Genomic DNA, 19,029 nt, shown 5'->3' with positions numbered 1-19,029 from the left:
ATGATTCTTTAATTTTGGCAAGAGTTAAACCCAAGACTTTGGGGTTGAAATTGAATCATTTTAACCACTAAGCTTCAACTCCAGCACAATATTTTATATAATATTATAAGTGCTAATTTGGAGGGAGGAAAAGTTTACAGTAATTAGGCTTTAGTTAAACAAAGGAACTAGTTTCAGTGTAATAAGTAGATTGTGTAATATTGTAGATTTATTATTGCAGAATTATTCCTTAAAAATGTTTTATAGTTTTACTCAAGTGTATGAGCTCGGAAGTTAAACAGAATAAAAAAAAAACACTTTAATAAACTGTCTTTGTTGCTAGTGTTTTTAGTATTATTGTACTGACTTTTTTATATTACACATAAATATCAGTTGTTTGCCATTATAAATTTGAAATGTTTATTAGTATTAGTTGTGCTAATATAACCTAATTAATTTAGTTTTTTAGTAGGCCTATAATGATGGTTATAACATACAAATAACTTATACAATACAAACTGTATATAATAGAATCACAAACAATTACACTAGGTAGTAATTTTTGGAAATATAAGAACAGAACGTGGATTGATAAATTAAATTATTGATAATACTGGATTGTTTGAGGGAATTAAAGGCAAAATTGCCAAATTTCGAGCTTTGAAGTGCGTAGACCGTGATACATTATTTAGGGTGCCGAGAGAAAGATGTTAGAAAACAACACACAGCACTTTTTAAACACTACAATTATTTTGGTCTCCTGTAGGAAATGCTATATTTTTCAGAAAGCAAAACCAACCCTAGATTTTCGAAATTAGTGGTTCGGTCTCACATAAGCAACACAAAATATTTTGGCCTAAATACCAGAAGGGTATACGATTACAAATAAACCAAACAGGAGAAGACAGCAGTTTTGCCAATACAGGTAAGTTCAATAGATTTCGAAATGGCCACATCACCCACTACGCCCTGTAAAAATCTATTTATGATTTACTAATACAAAATACACTGAGTAATACTGAACAGTTTTGATTCGATTTAAGTTTAGTTTCCTAATGTCTTAATACTGTAAGTTTAATTAAGATTAAATTCATAAACGATTTACTTTATAGTTTAAGTATAATGTGGAAAGGAACACCGAATATTTTATCTAAAATTATTTAATTGCTTTTTGAAAGAATAGCAAAATCTCAATTACTTAATCCCCCCCCCCTGTTTGAAAAATTCTGGATCCGCCCCTGCCATACATGATAGGTTGAGAAATATAATCGGTATTTGCTATTTATATTTTTACACATAGGCCACAATCCAAAATAATATTTTCTGGATTGAGCCAAATTACAGTAAATTCGATTTTCATGCCCGTATTCTGTAGTGCTCTGTTCATAATATCTGTTCACTGAGACCCTTAACTCTGAAAGAAAGAATATAAAACGCTATTATTCACGGTAAGAAACATTCTAGTCAACCGAAAATCAAGTTAAATAATTATACTGAATTACGGTATAATTATACGCCCTCGTACGTTGGTAAATAATTATGCAGTCAGTGAGAGAACCACTAGTTTGTGGAACATCACTAGTAGAACAAAGAGCGGATCCAGCGCGCGTGTGTGTGTGTGTGTGGGGGGGGGGGGGGGTTAAACATTTTAAATTGTGTTCATTTTCATATTAACAGTTGGTAGCTTCACTGATTCAGACGATCTGCACATAAGACGAACATAATTATGTCAATTAAAAAATATAACATTTTTATGTACTGCGCGTATGAGACGATCCTCTGTTTTTCGATCGTTGCTATTTTAAGCCTTGTATAATACGCGAGTATTTTTCGGTAGCTCCACTCTTGTTTTTGCATACATCACTTGGTAGAAGAAAAGCACAGGTGCTTAATCAAGCTTGGCCCCTTAGTCACACCCCACCCAATAACATATCAGGTATGTCCACAAAACGACCAGTTTGAACATTCTTCACGGAGTAACAATATTTTCTGATACTGATTTTCGGAATAGGAAGTGTTATACTCTGTGATCCACAATTAGGCACCCGTACATGTAATTCTAAATTAGTTCTACATCTGGGTAGGCCCCTATGGATATAAATAAAATCGTCAAATATTCTAAAAAAATTCTGATAAATTATGTTATAAGTTGGATAAAATTTAAAATAATCGAAGCTATGAAGTGTGAATACGTCCAAATATTTTAGTTTTCGAAAAAAAAGTTATATATATGATCTTTTGAGTGAAAATAGTGATGACTAAAAAATGACACAGTTTTTTTAGGCCTATTATTTATTGGTGTACGTGCAATTTCTTTTGGGAATAAAAATTGGCCTCATTAAGACCTAACCATTCTGAAAAAAAGATGTAAATAAGGTACTATTATTCGAAAATAATCGAAATAAATTATTGGGTAAATCATTAAAATAAATTATTAAAATACGTGTGTATTATACTGTATTTAAAACATACCTGTAATTACCAATAAGCATTGATCCCTGAGGGACATATAGGGTTGGGTATATAAGTAACTTATTATGGGAGTCAAACTGAAAATTGCACTCGGAGATAAGAAAGAAGGGAAGAGTAAATGGTGCATTCGTTACCGTGATGCTGTATATAAACTATAAATATCATAAATGATTTATTTTGCTTTATTCATTTGCTCTTACAAAACAAAACAGAAAAAAAAAATAAATATGGAGTGATAAAATCACAAAAGAGCCTATCGGGGATATGATAACCCTAAAATTGCGAAAAAGACAATATTAAATTTCCGAGGTTATGGGTCGGTCTCATTTCCCTATTCTATATTATTTATTATATTCTTAACTTATTTTTTTATTATTTCATCATCATTATTATTATTATTAGTAACAATCAGTCAATTAATTTATTCAACGATAAATCCCCACAAAGGAAGAGAAATATGGAAACTAAAAAAGTACATAAAAACCTGAAATCAATATAATTGTCGTCGTTTTTTAATAACAATATAAGTATTAGTAGTATTATTAAGTATAACTATTAGTAGTATTATTAAGTATAATTATTAGTATTATTAAATATAATTATTAGTATTATTAAGTATAATTATTAGTATTATTTTGATAAATTTAATAATAAATAATTCAGTCTTAGCTGTTGACGGCAACCAGTTTAAAGCCTGCCCCTAGAGTTTTGAAAACGAACACCAATTTCGCAAAGAATTTGTTCTCAACCCAATCAAAACTTCAGCAAGCCACCACCATGGCGGGGAGGAGGCGAAATAATCGCTGTGATACAGAATCAAATTCAAGTGGAAAATCAACAAAATCATGTTCATTTTCTGTTGAATTATTTAGACGCATGATTGCTGAATACTTATGTACGTTCCTGTTCATTTTAATTGCAGGGGTAGCCACGCCAAACGGTGATCAATCGGATGTTGATGTTATGAAAACGGCCCTGACGCTCGGAATGGCAGGTAAGCCCAGGCCAAAATTCGACTGCACTCCATGTTTACGCTAAGATCTTCTGTATCTCGTCTTTCTTCTGCTGTTGTACAATAGTACTAGTAAAAAACCTGAAAGTGAACATGTCGTGCAATGATGTAGAATTAAAAGATCTATATTTTTTATCCAGTGTAACTGGTTGTTTGATTGATTATCGTGTAATTATGTGTCTCTGGAAAGTTAAGTAGTAGGGCAGGGGCCTACTTTAGTCTGACTTTCAGTCTCAATTGTTAGCAAGGTTCACCCATGGTTTATCCTGGCCTACTGTAGGCCTATGGTAAGAACACTCCATACAAGGGTTCACTCACTGACAACAAACAGCAGGGATTGACACTATTGTACTTCATTTAATTCTCATTAAATATGATGGTGTGTGTTAATTAGGATATGCACTTTATTATTTTTTTGGTTAGTATTTATTTACTATTTCTTGGTTTTGAATAGGGAAGTGGATATATTTACGTGACCGTAAACAAGTCAGTAAACGATATATATCTACATGAAATAATTAACGCATGCGCAGTCATACTTTAATAAACTTTCATCGTTCACTCAATCAAAATTAGCGTCGGCCCAAGCCGCAGTGCGCAAGCCTGCAACGGCACAGATTTCATTAAAAGCCTATAATTTTGTTTTTATTAAACTTAATTTAGTTTCCTACTATAGTATGTAGTTTAATCATTAAATATATTATTAAATCATTGTGTTAACTTTTCAAATTAAAGTGGTATTATCAGCTGGAAATATTTTTGTTCTTGTCATTTTACTTGTGTCATATGTTGAAGGAACACACTTGACAAAGTACAATATTACTAGGCCTACTCCAAAACATGAAGGTTCCCTGCTAAACCTAGCACTCAATTACCTCAAAATCAAAACGATATTCTATAGGCTTAAGCCTGTATTGTTGTACCATAGCCAATCATCACAAAGTAAATAACATTTTAATGTTTTCATTCAAACACATTACCAACGTCGTCACTAAAAAAACAGCACTGTTAACATTCTTTAGTCAGGTCGATCGTCAAGCCTTGATCGAGCGAGTAGAACATCCGAGAAAGACCACATTTAGAGAGCACATGATCCATACTCTACGAACTATGCAGCAAAAGTAAAGAATATGCGCATGTTTTCTCTAAGATCATTACGAATAATGTAAGACAGAACAAATATTTTTAATGTTTTATTCCTTTATGGAAACATTAAAAAAACAACATTGGCAGTTAATTTCAATGAATGCTGTGAATGTGTCTACAAAGTATATGCAAAGAGCGTGTGGAATAAACAGCCTCACTTGTACGTTGTGGTAATAACGTTAGAGTGAAAAGAATACAAATAGGCTTATTTCTAGCTCATTATCAAAATGATTCAATGATTTATTTAATGATTGAAGTGCATACTACTGTAGCAAATTTAATATGTTTAATAAGAACGGAAAAATTAAAATTATTGAACGTCAAACCCTGTCGTAAACTGTTTACAAAAATTCATTCAACCAATTCAGGAAATTCCCCATGTGCTTTGCCGTTGACTCGACTGTGTGTTGAATAATGGTTTTTTTAAAGAGCAGAAACTTCTTTGTTTGTACAAAAAAATGTTTGGTCAAGTTAATGTAATTTAATGCGACTATAAACACTTACACGTTTGGGGGATCTGATTTACGTATGGCTACCATGGATTTATGGAAACTTGCTAACAAAATGGCCTTAGCAAATCCGTGGTGAGCTTGGGCTGAGTCCCGGAGGCTTAAAGGCGCACTATGGTTTGGCCCGTGGTCTACCATGGATGCCAATGCGTTCCCTCTTGGCCTGTCACATTCTGATGGGGACCCTCATTTCTCGTGTTTGAATCAAGGTCTGACACGTCTTCACATTCTGTCAAGACTTTCTACGGACGCCGAACAGCTTTGGAGCACGTTTGTACCCACGGTATAAAAAGAAGGCCTCCCAGGCAATAGCAATCAATGCATGTTTGCTGCATACATCCAGTCTTTGCATCAGCAAGAAGAAGGCCAGCAACAGTTGCAGAGAGGGAAGGCCAGAGGGCAGCAGGCAGGAAGAAGGCGGATGAGAAGGTCAAGATCCATGAGGGTGTGCTAATGGTTATTGGAAGACCGAACTTTTTCGATGGCATAGCTTTGCCTTCTTTCACAGCATGGTCTTCATCGATAGCTTCTTGTTGTTTTATTTGTGGCGTTTTTCCTATTTATGCTTTCTGTCCCACTATGGACCGCCTCCAAGTTTTGTTACAGGCTATTATGTACGTACTGTCACGTTTAGTTGCGATCACCCCATTTTACTACAGCCTACTTGGTTTCTCATCCGCACCATGACTGCTGTGGCAAATTTTTTGACAGTTTAAAAATCTGCGCCAGCAATCACAAATTATTTTCATAGACTAACTACGGTACATATGTACCGGTAGAAGTTAACCATACAACCACATATTGACACTGTACATAGTAGTAGAACACACAACTGCGGTGCAAATTTAAATTAAATTGCAGTAAAAGTTTAATATTATTAGCTTCCTTAGCCTTTCACCATAAAAAACAGCAGCACCCATGACCCCCCCAATTACAGATTGGCTTCTCCATCCTACCAACTGTGCCATGAGGCCAAGTTCAACATAAAGCAATTATAGGATATGAGGCAATTATTCAAACACACAAACAAACTACTGTACAAGGATTGGCATTTCAGATAGCTACATAAAAGTTAATCTATACAACTAATTATGAAGTTTGATGTTGGCACCATCAAGAACAATAGCATACATGACCTCCTCCTTCCCCCAATTACAGTTTGTTTGCTGTGCAGTACCAACTAGAGTAAGCTATGACATATTAAAGTTGTATTTATACCCTTAGAATACTGCTTTTAAGTAAAGTTTAATACAGAGAAAAAAAACTTATTGTAATGTATCTTTAATGTAAACCAAATTGAGGAAACTTCAAGATAAAATTTAGAAAATGAAAGAAATCCCTTTTGAAACTTTTTTTTCTTTCTCAAGATAAAATTTAGAAAATGAAAGAAATCCCTTTTGAAACTTTTTTTATTTTCTTTTGACAAGTTTCGCTAAGTGTTGCCTGTATGGGATTTGACATACTTCTCTCATTTTCTAGTTCATTAACAGCCTATGGCCTTTAAAAAACCTGCAGTATTAGCAAAAAACCCTCGATAGTCGCCCATTGCTAATAAACGCAGTAATATGATGTACAATATTGATAAGTTGAATTCTTTTAGACTACCTATTCTTTCAAAATTTAGCTAATGGTAATTATTAGATATCTTTGCCATTGTTATTTTAAAATTCACAGCATATTGAAATGTACAGTACAGTAGACCCAAGACTTGTTTACAGTACGTATTTGTTTCACAATGTGACTCCGTCCTATACTGATTATTGTGTTTTTTTTTGTGCGAGTACTTATTGCTTTATATCCCCTTTTGGAATCTCTAAATCAAACAAACTGCCAGCTGCTCTTATTATTATATTTCCAAGTATGGGGTGTGTTTCTTTAGACATTTTAATGCATTCAGTAGTTCAGCGCATTGAATATGATTTGAATTTTTAACAAGAGGCCATAATTTAACTTCTGTACTTCTTAGCCAGTGATAACTTGTTCCTCAGGATGTTTATATTTTTAATACAGTAGCTTACAAAAGTTGTATATATATATATATATATTCTTGGAGAAATATGTCATTGATGATATGTAAAAATAATATATTGACCTAGTGAAATTTACTTGTATTGTATGTGTAGTCCTATTCTTTTGTTAATAGAGATTCGTTTATGTTCATAGCTTACAAATGTTCTCATAGTACTAATAAACTTGATGGACAAATAAGTCATTGATAAAATGTAAAAATAATATCCGTAGTGAAATTTATAACTAAGTGTACTGTATGTGATAATAATAATAATAATAATAATATTTATTTGGCAATCATCAAGAACAGTTTGAGTCTGGAGTGAGAATAGGTACAAGCAAGCCCAAACAGTGACTGCACTCACTCCATTTGTTAATTGAGGTATTTATGTTCATCTCGCCTTTTTGATCACTAGTAGTAATCAACATAATCTGAGATTTCATTGCCACGTATTCTCTTTATGCCCAAGGTGATACTTTTTGTCTGATATTAGACTATGAAATCACTGTAAAGACTTGTTATGACACTTGTTTGATATTGTTTTGCATTTGCCAGGAAAGTACAAAAGGTTATTCGATGCTGTAGACAAAAAGAAAAGAGTGTAATAGGTTTATAATGAGCCAAGTTGTAAATTCTTGTTGTATTGTGAGCGTGGTTTCCTGCATGTCATCAACCTGAATGAGTTACCAGTCCTCCGCTTTCAAAGTTGTTTCCGCTCCATTTACGTTCCAAAAATCTATTGTTTAAATCTTCACACTTCATTTAATTTTTTCATTGTGGGGAAATTTTGAACTCTGATTTCATTTAATGTGCTGTGGGAGTTTTTCGTTGAAATATCAACATGTTTTGTTTTATTAAAGCCATCCGATAATTCTGGATCCGTTTGAGATAAGTTCTGATAACTTTAAATATAAGACTTGAGGAGATGTCCATGATAAAGACTATAAATATACTCTGTAGTAACTACTGTACTGTACTAAACTACACAAACATCCATTGTTTCCATCATCCTTGGGCAAGACAATATGATGACTACCATACAATCCAGGAGATAAATCTCTACTTAATATAATATATAATATATGTGGCAAAGACAAGCCAAACCAGTCACTCGTCGCAAAAATTGATTTTGAGTTATTAATACAGTGTTAGAGAGTAAAATAATAGCTATAAAATGGTAAAAAAATCATTCAAATCGGATATTTCCTTATGAAGTTACAAGCGTTTAAACATATAGCTGTTTAAAGAACAATATCTGAGAAATCAGCCTTCAAAGTTTATGATTTCATGCTTTTCTCATACAGAAACGATCATTAAATCCTTAAAAAGTGTTGTTTTAACATTAAAAATGGGGAAAATAACAGCATAGAATGATGTACAGATATGTAAAGGTTAGTTTAGTATAATAAAGTAGATTTTTAAAAATTTGACATTCCAGCATATTTTGGCCATTTTCTCTGAAACGCGATTTGCGACGAGTGACTGGTTTGGCTTGTCTTTGCCACATATAGTCTCATAGCGCACATGCCAAAAATAGGCTTCGATGCGCTTCATATTATTATCGATCCAACAGATAAGTCCAATGAAATATATAAAAGCGCATCATGTCAAAAAAAGACCTCTCTCTTCATGTTAATTACCCCGGACATTGGATTCATGAATAAAACATATACTGTACCTGATGTTAGACATATTGAGTCGTACCGTCGATATACCTTAGCCATTATTAGTTTCTGCTGTGTTTACTGACTCTGCGACCAAGAATACTCATGATTATTTATGTACGGTATTTATTACCGTTTTTGGGTAAAAATGTGAAGCTGTTTTGCTGATTTTGAAAAAAGATATTATAGTAATACCTGTACTATACACTCTGCAATCTTTAAAATAGACGAATAGAGGATATGTGAGGAGAGGAAGCTGAAAGCTTAACCTTGCTCTTGTGGCATTGTGAATGTTGTTCTTCCAGGCATCTGAAATTTACGACAATCAGACCTGACCACAAATTTGAACATTTATATCAACAACAGTTAACAGTTTAATATGGTAGACATTCAGTAATTGAAATGAAGAGGTTTTCTCTAGTTTCCTTTCAGGACAAACAGCAATCTTTAAAATAGACGAATAAAGGATGTGAGGAGAGGAAGCTAAAAGCTTAACCTTGCTCTTGTAGCATTGTGAATGTTCTTCCAGGGATCTGAAATGTACAACAATCAGACCTGACCGCAATTTTGAACATTTACTGAATAACACTACAGTTAAAACACTTTAATATGGTAGACAGTCACTAATTGCATAAATGATGAGGAACAGTTAAATCACTGGAACTGAAATTGTTGATAATTAGTCAAAATAGATAAATTGATTAAAAAACATTTTTTTTTTAATTGACAAAGAATTTCAGTTTCAGTTTATTGTTTCACACAATGAACATAATAAGAACATCATAATAATTCAATAGAAGAATATAATGGGTTCATAAATTCAAAATAACAATAATATGAACAAAATAAAACTTCACAATAAAAATTCAAATTTATAATTACCTAGACACAGTAAAGTTTCATTGTGTGTGGATTATACTAAAAAAAAATTCTTAAGTCTGATCTTTCAAGCAAAACATTTAGTTAATGGCTTGAGCTTAAGAATAACAATAAGTAAATAAGAAACAAATAAAAAAAATATATGAAAATAATGAAATACTAGGTGTGGATGTAACATGTAATCTAATCAGCTAGACAGAGAATATAAATATTATAGTTTGTGCACTACTTTACTTAATAGATATTAAACAAAAACTAAGATGCATACATATGAATATAATATATATAATATTTTGTTTTAAAAGATTATAAGGTGTGGGATAGTTTAAGGTTAAAGGGTAAATTGTTCCATAAATATGGCCCATTATAAATAAAAGATGTCCTTTCAATGAAGTGGTATGGCTTTTCTAGATAACATTTGTATGTACAGTACTGTATGTGATTCAGTGTGCTGTGTAGTTAGAAAGCTATTTGTAGTAGAATGTCCTAATTCTTTCTGTTGAAAACACACAATGGAGGAGTTGATAAAAGAATAGATGTTTAGTAAAAGAGATCTTTGTGATTTATCACAATGAATAAGGCAATTAGCTCTTCACTGGATAATGAATCTGCAAACATATTGCAAGATGTAAGAGTAAATTTGCAAACAGTATGAAGGAATCTTCAAACAGGTTACAAGACATAGGTGAATTCATTTAAATAACATTAGCAAACCATTTTATTCAATTTTATTATAAGGAGGGGAAAATATAGGTGTAATGCTACATTTATTGTAATAATTAATCCAGACACGTGGAAATTTTAATCTCTTTAATTTTATATTTAAAAAAAAAAAAAAAAAGGAAAAGTGACTATATACATTATTTGTCATAAACATGTAGATATTTAAATTTCTGTCTATAATGTGATTTTGAATGTCAATTGGACATTTTTTTAAATGTTTTGACATAAATTTTGTAGGCAACAAACGAAAATGAAATACTGTGAAAGGTATTTGCCATGGAAATGAGAAATACTGTATACATGCAGACCAGTATTGAATTATATATTGTTTTCCTTGATCATGTTATTTTTTATATATTTTAAAAAGGTTTTTGCAGATATTTAATAAATTTTGATGTTTTTGTATAATAAAATAAAAATATAAATTGTTTATTTTTTTTAAATAGTTGTGACATTGATACATTGTTTTGAGAGGATAAGTGGAGCACATATGAATCCAGCCATCAGTATTGGAATGATGACAGCAAGGCATGTCAGTCCCCTTACCGGGGTAGTGTACATCGTAGCACAGAGTATTGGGGCCATCACAGGAACAGCTCTGCTGAAGGGGTGAGTATAACTTTTAACCACTTTTAATCTTGCTAGCTTTTTGTTTTTATCTGATGTGTTATACTTTTAATAGTTTAGATTTCATTTGAATAACCATAATTATAAATCATGAATGCTTTTATTTATATAATTTTATTTCATGTCATCATCCATGTCACATTTGATTGTTTTTAATATTTGTTATGATCTTCCAATACAGTCGTTGATACCTTTATTATAATACAGATAATAAAGATATGGTATATATTGAATATAATGTCTCCTATCACACTGTATGCTACTGGCATTTCCTGACTTGGTACAGTACATTCTTTGCAAGTCCTTGAACCTTGAAAAGTGTAATTTGAATTTGAAAAAGTTTAATTTGAATTTAAAACATGAAAAGTTTCACAACATCTATGCCTAATTGTCACCACTTACAAATATATTGTATAAATATTTCAGACCCTGCAGTTTACATAAAATCATACTGCTGCATTTATTTATTTCCTGTTCGTACATTTACTGATTTTTATTATCTTTTCAGTTGTCTGCCTGATCTAGTCCAAACTAACACTGGAATGAATGATCTTGATTTGGGGATCATTAATGGCTTCCAAGCATTTGCATTAGAATTGATAATGACATTTATCTTGATGTTTACTTTCTTTGCAACAACTGAAGATAATAACCTAATTGGACATCGCCCCTCAGGGGCTGTACCAGTTGGTCTTGCATTTCTTCTTAATACGTTATGGGGTGTAAGTTAGGTTTATTCCATCCCTTCTTGACTTTAAAATAAATGTTTTTAGGAAACTTAAAAATATTTAATCTAAATAATTTGCAATACATTTTTGTAACAAGATTGATTATCTGCCATTTATTGCCTTTTAGCTCTCCTCTTTGATTCTAAGATTTTCTAAAATTAATTTCATTGTAATTTTGATTCCTTGCTTTTGCAGTTTAAATTTACTGGAGCAAGTATGAATCCCGTAAGGATTTTGGGGCCGCTTGTGATTCTTGGCAACCTTGAAAATATTTGGGTGAGTAGAGTTAAATATAGAGAAATAGTAAACAGAGTCCAGTGCTTAGAAACAAATAGGGTATGGTGTTTAAGAGAGTAAAGTAAGATAATGTATAAGATTTAGTTGAATATGTAGGAGAATGAAGCTTACTGTAGGTTATAGTAGGGGGAATTATTGCATTTAAGAGTGGTATATACATTTACCTGATTACATCTTGCAAAAGACTAATTTTTTCACTGAAATATTTTGAAGTAAAATGTTCAAAGGAGTGGCAGTGTGTGTTTAGGAAGTGGCAGGTAATTTTTATGAGAGTCAGTTAAGGTGTTTAGTGGATTGAGGTGCTTAGGTGGCTAAAGAAAGGGATTTTAGTAGGTTGAACTGACATGTTTAGTGGAGTGAAATAAGGTGTTTAAGGCCCAGTTCAGACTGGATTAACCTGGCTCAACTCACCGGGTTTATCCACCTGTCAGTCTGAACTAGGTGGCTGTATTCCTATAGTAACAAGGCTTGGCGCACCACTGTGTTTAACTTTTCTAACCTGGGCTTTAATCGTTGGGGGGGGGGGTGGTTTTGCATTGACTTCGGGTGACAAAATGACAATCAGCATTCAATTACGTACGCTGTGAGTGAGCATACGTTTCGCGAGCAATGTTTTGAAACACGTTTCCTGGTTACGGTTCATTATTATGCAAATTCTCGTCTGGCTAATCTCGCTAGTCTGAACGCCTGGCAAAGTTCAGCCGGGCTTAACGTTGAGCTGGGCTTAACTCAAGCCTGGCTTATCTCCAAGTCTGAACGTAGCCTATGAGAGAAATGTTGAGGAAGAAAAATCATCTGTGTAGTAGAATAATTAAAGTGATTAGGAGTCACAAAGAGTCATAGGTGTTTAAAGATGTGAAGTAATGTATTTAGTGCTTTAGTCTTTCGTACCTCTCTTTTGAATACTTACTTTATTTTACAGGTGTATGTTGCTGGACCAACCTGCGGATGTCTTCTTGCTGCTTTTGTGTACAAGTACATATTTAACGCCAGTAAAGGTCAGTGGATGACGCCCTCAACATACGATGATCAAGAAGAAATAGAATTGGAAGCACCTGCTTCCCAGGATGCCTAAAATCTTGATGTCTTGGTTAGTGGCTTCACATTTATTACTTTATTTGTCACATGGTAATGATTGCAATGGTTATTATAACTTGTATTACTGATGACTTGTCACCATCAATATCATTATCATTATTAATACTATCATCTCCTGTCATCATCATCATACCACTCCACCGCCATTATCATTGTATTTATCGTAATCTCCATTATTATCATTTTTGTTGTCATCATTAATTGTCATCCTCATTAACATGACCATCAGTTGCCTTTGCTGTTACGGCGCCTAAAGGACCGGAGCCTCTATTGGCTGGGTATTGTATTTACTTACATGCCCATTTATATAGTACCTTTTCTTTGCAGTTACAAAGCATTTGAAGTTGCTCTAAACCACCTCATAGAGGACCAGTCAGAAAAGAATAACCAACAGTAATAGTTTTAATGATGGTTTTTGGTTTTATTTCCAGGTTGACAGTTTTGCTATTGGTATGTCAATTAATTGGTAGATGGGACAACTGAGCTGCTCATTGTTCATTTAGCCGACTGATTCACCTCTCTAATGAAAGACTAGTATTTAGGAGTGAAAAGCTCCTCTCTAGCAATTTTAAACTCAAGTTGCTGAGTTCACTTCATGAGGGACCTGGGCCAAACTCATCAAATTTAGTAAATGATAGTGTGTTGTAGTAACTGTATTATGTTGATAGTAGTATTATGCAACAGTAGCATTGTATGGTGGTAGTTACATTGTTATAATGCAGGCCATTGCGCAATCCTAACTTTCAGAATTTGGACCAATGTCAGCCCATCTAGACAGTGTCAAATGTTAAGTGTGAAATGTGTGTGCAAGTGAAGGTCTTAGTGCGTGTGGAGTGTACGGGAGTGGGGGATGTTAAGTGCCAAATGTGTGTGGAAGTGAAGGTCTTGGTGTGTGGGTGGATGTGTTAGTGTGGGCAATGCGAGAATGTGTATGTGTGAACAAGTAGGTGAATGTGCATGTGTGGAAATGGGATGGAGTTGGGTGTGTGCATGTGTGGGCAATAAGAGGATGATGTACATATGAGTGTGTAAATATTAAATTATAGAGTGTGGCTATGTGTGTTTGTATAACTACAGTCTATCATGTATGTACTTGCACATATGTCTGTGTAATTTTACATATATAATTTTCAATTCAGTCATCTATACACAAAAGAAAATGGAAATATATGGTAAGCAAAACAAATACAGAATTTGACAACAAAAAGCAAATGTGTTGTTTTATAGTATTGTTGCTAAATTATTAATATCATATGGTATTCAAAAGAATTAGAAGTACTTTCTTTATTTAAGAGCATTTTTTATTGACATTTATATGCAAATATTTGTTTTTATATTTCATTTGCTGTATCAAACACAATTTGAATTACATGTTTTTGATATAGAATAAAATGCATGGTTCTAAAATTATTACAAAATGTATCCAGTGTTCAGAGAATTAGTTCCCGCCGGCATTATAGCACTGTTATACAATATTATGCAAAGAAACAGTAATTAGTACTTAATTTCCAAGTACAAGTCAGCTATTGATTTAACAATTTCAATGCAACCTTTTACACTTGTGACCTAATTGTTGTTAATTTGAATTTCGAAACAGCTTTAAATTTTCATAAAGTAAGAATGAAATCCTCATTTAGGATTGTCATGTACATAAAACTAATTGGAGTGTTTTTTTAAAACTCTGATTTTTATAAATGAATAGTTTTGTACAGATCTTGAAAGGTATACTTGTTAGCAGGAGTGCTTGTTAGTTTGAAGTTGGGAGATATAGATGTGACACTTATAATGATGGCAATGTACTGGAATTTGATTTTTATTTTATAATAATCTCAAATAATTATTATTTCTTAGGGTATTTGGCAAAGCTAGAAAAAAGGGGCATAAAGGTATTTTGTAATCTGTGCCCATACTTTTAAGGTATAATTTAGTAAGATAATTGACAATTGTACTGACTTTTACCAAGGTTTGTATTTACGATGAAGATGATTTCGGTAGGAATATCTTTGAAAGTCTATATAACATTTTGCCTAAACCAATTGCTATTATTAGCTTGATTTACATTATACCATTTTATTGTTACTCAGTTAAATAAGTTATGCATTTTGAATTTTTAAGTGTTATTTCTGTTGTTTTGTACTTTTTTAAGGCTTTTATAAAGTTGATTATGGTAACCCCACTTAACTCGGGTCACAATTGTAACCTAAGGAAGTACAGTAGTTATTAATATTATTAAATATGGGCCTAGGAAAAATGTTCCCATAGGGATAAACTGATATAAGGTCTAAGGTAAAAGTTGCCACAAGTGGGTGGATACTTAGTGGGAAGTAGGTCAAATTGGCCCCATGCCGTAAAGGAAAACATGACATTGACCTTAAAAATATTAGGTAACTCTACCAAGGCTATTAACATACCAAAAACAGTTGGTAAAAATTTGACCAAAATGGCCATTTTATAATCAGTGTATAGTACAAATTGGCCAACACTAAAGCAATGCTATTTATACAGTGGAATTATTGAAATATATTCTCTATATTTACTATAGCAAAGCATGAAGCAATGGTGAAATTGAGCATGGTATAGAGATCCATGGTAGTGGTTGATTTCATTATAAATGCGATGTAAGCAGTTCAGTAATCAGATTGATAAATACTTTATTATTATGAGTGTTTGCACCAACAATGTAACATTTTGTGTTTATTCAAAATTATTATTGACAGGCAGCTAAACAGTGGTGGCTCTACCTGTAGGATATAATTTATGGGGGTGGGGGAGTGCGGAGTGCGGTCTAAGATGTCCAACTGGAGGGCCCATAAGTATTTATGGGTGTAACTATAGCTGGGGGTAGGTATGGGAGGGGCTATCCCCTCCACCCAAAACAAGATTTTTTGTTTTTAAATTGGGACTTCTAGATGGCCGGAAATTGCTGGGATGGCCTTTTTTTTTTTCGGTCTGGCTGCCCGACAAGCTTTTGCCGATGGAGGTGCTTGACCAGACCGATTGGCGCCGCCGCTGCAGCTAAACAATGTATAATAAAGTTTCTTTTATTCCAAAGGATGGAGATGAATTGATAGGCATCCTCTGTGGATACTCAGGGTTTTAGAATTAGTATCCAAAGATGTATCTATATTTTCTATACTGTAGTTTGTACCACAGTATGTAGCTTTTATAATGACACAAATAAACTTTCTTTATTTACAGATATGCTGTTGTACATTGTATGTGTTGATTATTATTACAGATATGCTGTTGTACATTGTATGTGTTGATTATTTGTAAAACTACACTTAAAATCAATCAATACAGTACTTTTTACCAATGAAAATTCTTATATTAATATATATAATATATAAGTATATATATATATATATATATATTTATATATATATACAGTAATCCAACACACTTATAAATTCTGTTATTCTGATGTAAAACATCTGTCTTTCTCAGAAATCACTGACAGTCATTTAAAATCTACATTTCTTCCACTTGCATTAATTAAACTTTAATTGTCCCTCTCAACCTCAACTGTCTGCTGCTTACAATGCCTCCATCGATGATGCTCCCTCTAGGACATGTTGACCTATTCTATTAACAAAAGTACTTTATTTTATTTATTGTTTTTATTATATTGAGTTGTATTTATTGAATTTTTTTGGGCTACAGTATTGCGATTATAAGTGAATGTTGTAATTGTTTATTGGAGCAGATTGATACATATTTTTTCATTGGTGGTTCTTGTAGCAAGTAACTATTCAATTGAATACTGTATGTATACGTAATATACACAATAATAAGTCAAATGAATATTAAATGAATAATCTCTTATCATTGTGTGATGAAATCGATATAGTCATGCCGAGGAATACTATACATTACGATTGATCTCTGACATAATATTTACCGACAATGTATGGGTTGTGTTAATCCCGTATGATTGGCTGAGGTAATCGATATGATTAAATACTAACAAATAAGCATATTGATTTGATATTAAATGCATTGATTTCCCCTCACATATTTATTTATTTGTAATACTGTATATATTTTAAGTTCATTCCCATTCAACAGCAAGTGATGCATACCATTTACATGATGTAATAAACATTGGAATGATTTAAAGTAGGAGGCCTGGAAATGAAGCTGTTCTTATTTGTTACCATGAGAGATACAATGTAGATAATGCAAAATATAAATATAATTATAGTATTCCATTGTGGTGGTGTTGTACATTCCTGGTCAAAGATACAATACTGCCACCCAAACATGGAAAACCGCTCAAAAATTTAAATTGTATAGTACAACTTTTATTTGCTCATGTCACATCATTTGTAGAATTAATATTTCATCAACATTCAATAAGTCGCAGTTAAAAGAATTCCATGGTTTACAGTCATTTTACTGTGGGAAAATAATTATTTGCTATTGGTATAGGAAGTGTTATTTAAAAAAGTTCAAATCTTAAATCAAATATGCATTTATTTTCCATACAATACAGTACAGTACAGTATACAATAAGAATGAATGCAAATTGAAACAAATACATTGTATGGAAGGAGGCTACAGTAAGTTCTAGTAGAGCTTTTAAAAAAGTGACCGGTAAAATATTACTTTTCTTATTTTAATTAATTGAACCCAGAGGTGACGGAACTAGGGGGTGCTGTGTTATGGAGAGTAATGTGTGACCGGAAATGGTCTGCAGTCAGTTGGTTGTTACCATGCACCAGTGATGATAGAGTATATAGTACAGCAATATGAAACTACAGTATAATAATATTAGGCCTAATGAATGAATAAAGTTCAGTTTGTCGGGTAGTGAAATGATTATTTCACATTTTAAGTGCTCCCTAAATTCATAAGTGTAAGCTAAATTACGGTGATTAATTCAATTAGCGAAGATATGGAGACAATTATTTCGAATCCCTCTTTCCAAGAGGGGATGCAATGCTTTGTGAAAATGAGTACGCCGCGGTACTCATTTTCTACGGTACTCATTTTCCCAAAGAAATACACACAACTGGTTAGCTAACAATTATGTCAATGCTACATGAACACCTGGGAAGGAAGGTGCAATCACGTTGTTACCTAGCAAACGTCTGTACTGTATGGGGGAGGGGCTGCTGATGTACTGTGTAGCGGGGGACGATGAGGCATAAGACTAGGCCTAGGCCTAACTAAGACAGTGGAATTATATGTGATAGAGGGTACACTTTCGGAAGAAATAAATTAAAATAAGAAAAAAAAAATAACTAAGAATAATTCATTTGCAGAGGTACCTTGTTTAAGTATTATACAATGCTAACAATGCGGCTCTTGTAGCCCTGGCTTGGGCAAGGCATCCATGTGCAAAGCAGTGGTGTTTGTTTATCCATGAAAAAAGCAGTAAGCACGCCACCGGGAAAGTTTGCCTTACCAGGAAAAGGTGACGTATCTAGCTTATGACGTATGCATGCTAACTTTGATGCTAACTAATGTGAGTGTGACGTCCCCAAAAAATGAATATTTTCTATTATAACCAAAATATTAATAACTACAAAGTTAATGGGCGTAAATTCCCTTAATACGAATGAAGGGTTGCACAATCTCCTTGCCATACAAATTACAGCTCCCACTGACGTCTCAGTCGAGAAATACGGGTAGCTGAAGTTTTTCTCGCAAATCTGACTCACAAAACCATATCCAAATTTCACGTTCCACTTTTGAGCCTGAGTTGTGCTTCGCACTCGCCGCCGAGGGCGGCGTTCCGGGAACCCTGCGTCGCCTGCGTCAAGTGGAAGAGATAGAATTACTTATAGAGGGCGTCAGGCTGTACTTTACTAACGCGTACTGTTGAATGTTTTTTTTTTTTTTTTTTGCAAAATTGGATTGAATTGCGCCCTCAAGAAGA

The 19,029-nt window shown here is 33.2% G+C and overlaps 1 protein-coding gene across 1 annotated transcript; it reads left to right on the top strand.

The window, feature by feature from the left end:
- The first annotated feature begins 3,181 nt into the window (after positions 1–3,181).
- LOC117120704 (aquaporin AQPAn.G-like) lies at positions 3,182–14,045 on the top strand. Its single transcript, XM_033265744.1, has 6 exons — positions 3,182–3,445; positions 10,842–11,004; positions 11,531–11,744; positions 11,946–12,026; positions 12,970–13,137; positions 13,577–14,045. The coding sequence occupies exons 1-5, from the start codon at positions 3,229–3,231 to the stop codon at positions 13,120–13,122; spliced, it is 828 nt and encodes a 275-aa protein (XP_033121635.1). The 5' UTR covers positions 3,182–3,228; the 3' UTR covers positions 13,123–13,137; positions 13,577–14,045.
- Positions 14,046–19,029: the final 4,984 nt, after the last annotated feature.

The sequence above is a fragment of the Anneissia japonica genome, unplaced genomic scaffold (genome assembly GCF_011630105.1).
Source record: "Anneissia japonica isolate Jap-2015-1 unplaced genomic scaffold, ASM1163010v1 scaffold287790_len634930_cov199, whole genome shotgun sequence".
Taxonomy (NCBI): domain Eukaryota; kingdom Metazoa; phylum Echinodermata; class Crinoidea; order Comatulida; family Comatulidae; genus Anneissia; species Anneissia japonica.
This window is presented reverse-complemented; position numbering and strand designations above follow the sequence as displayed.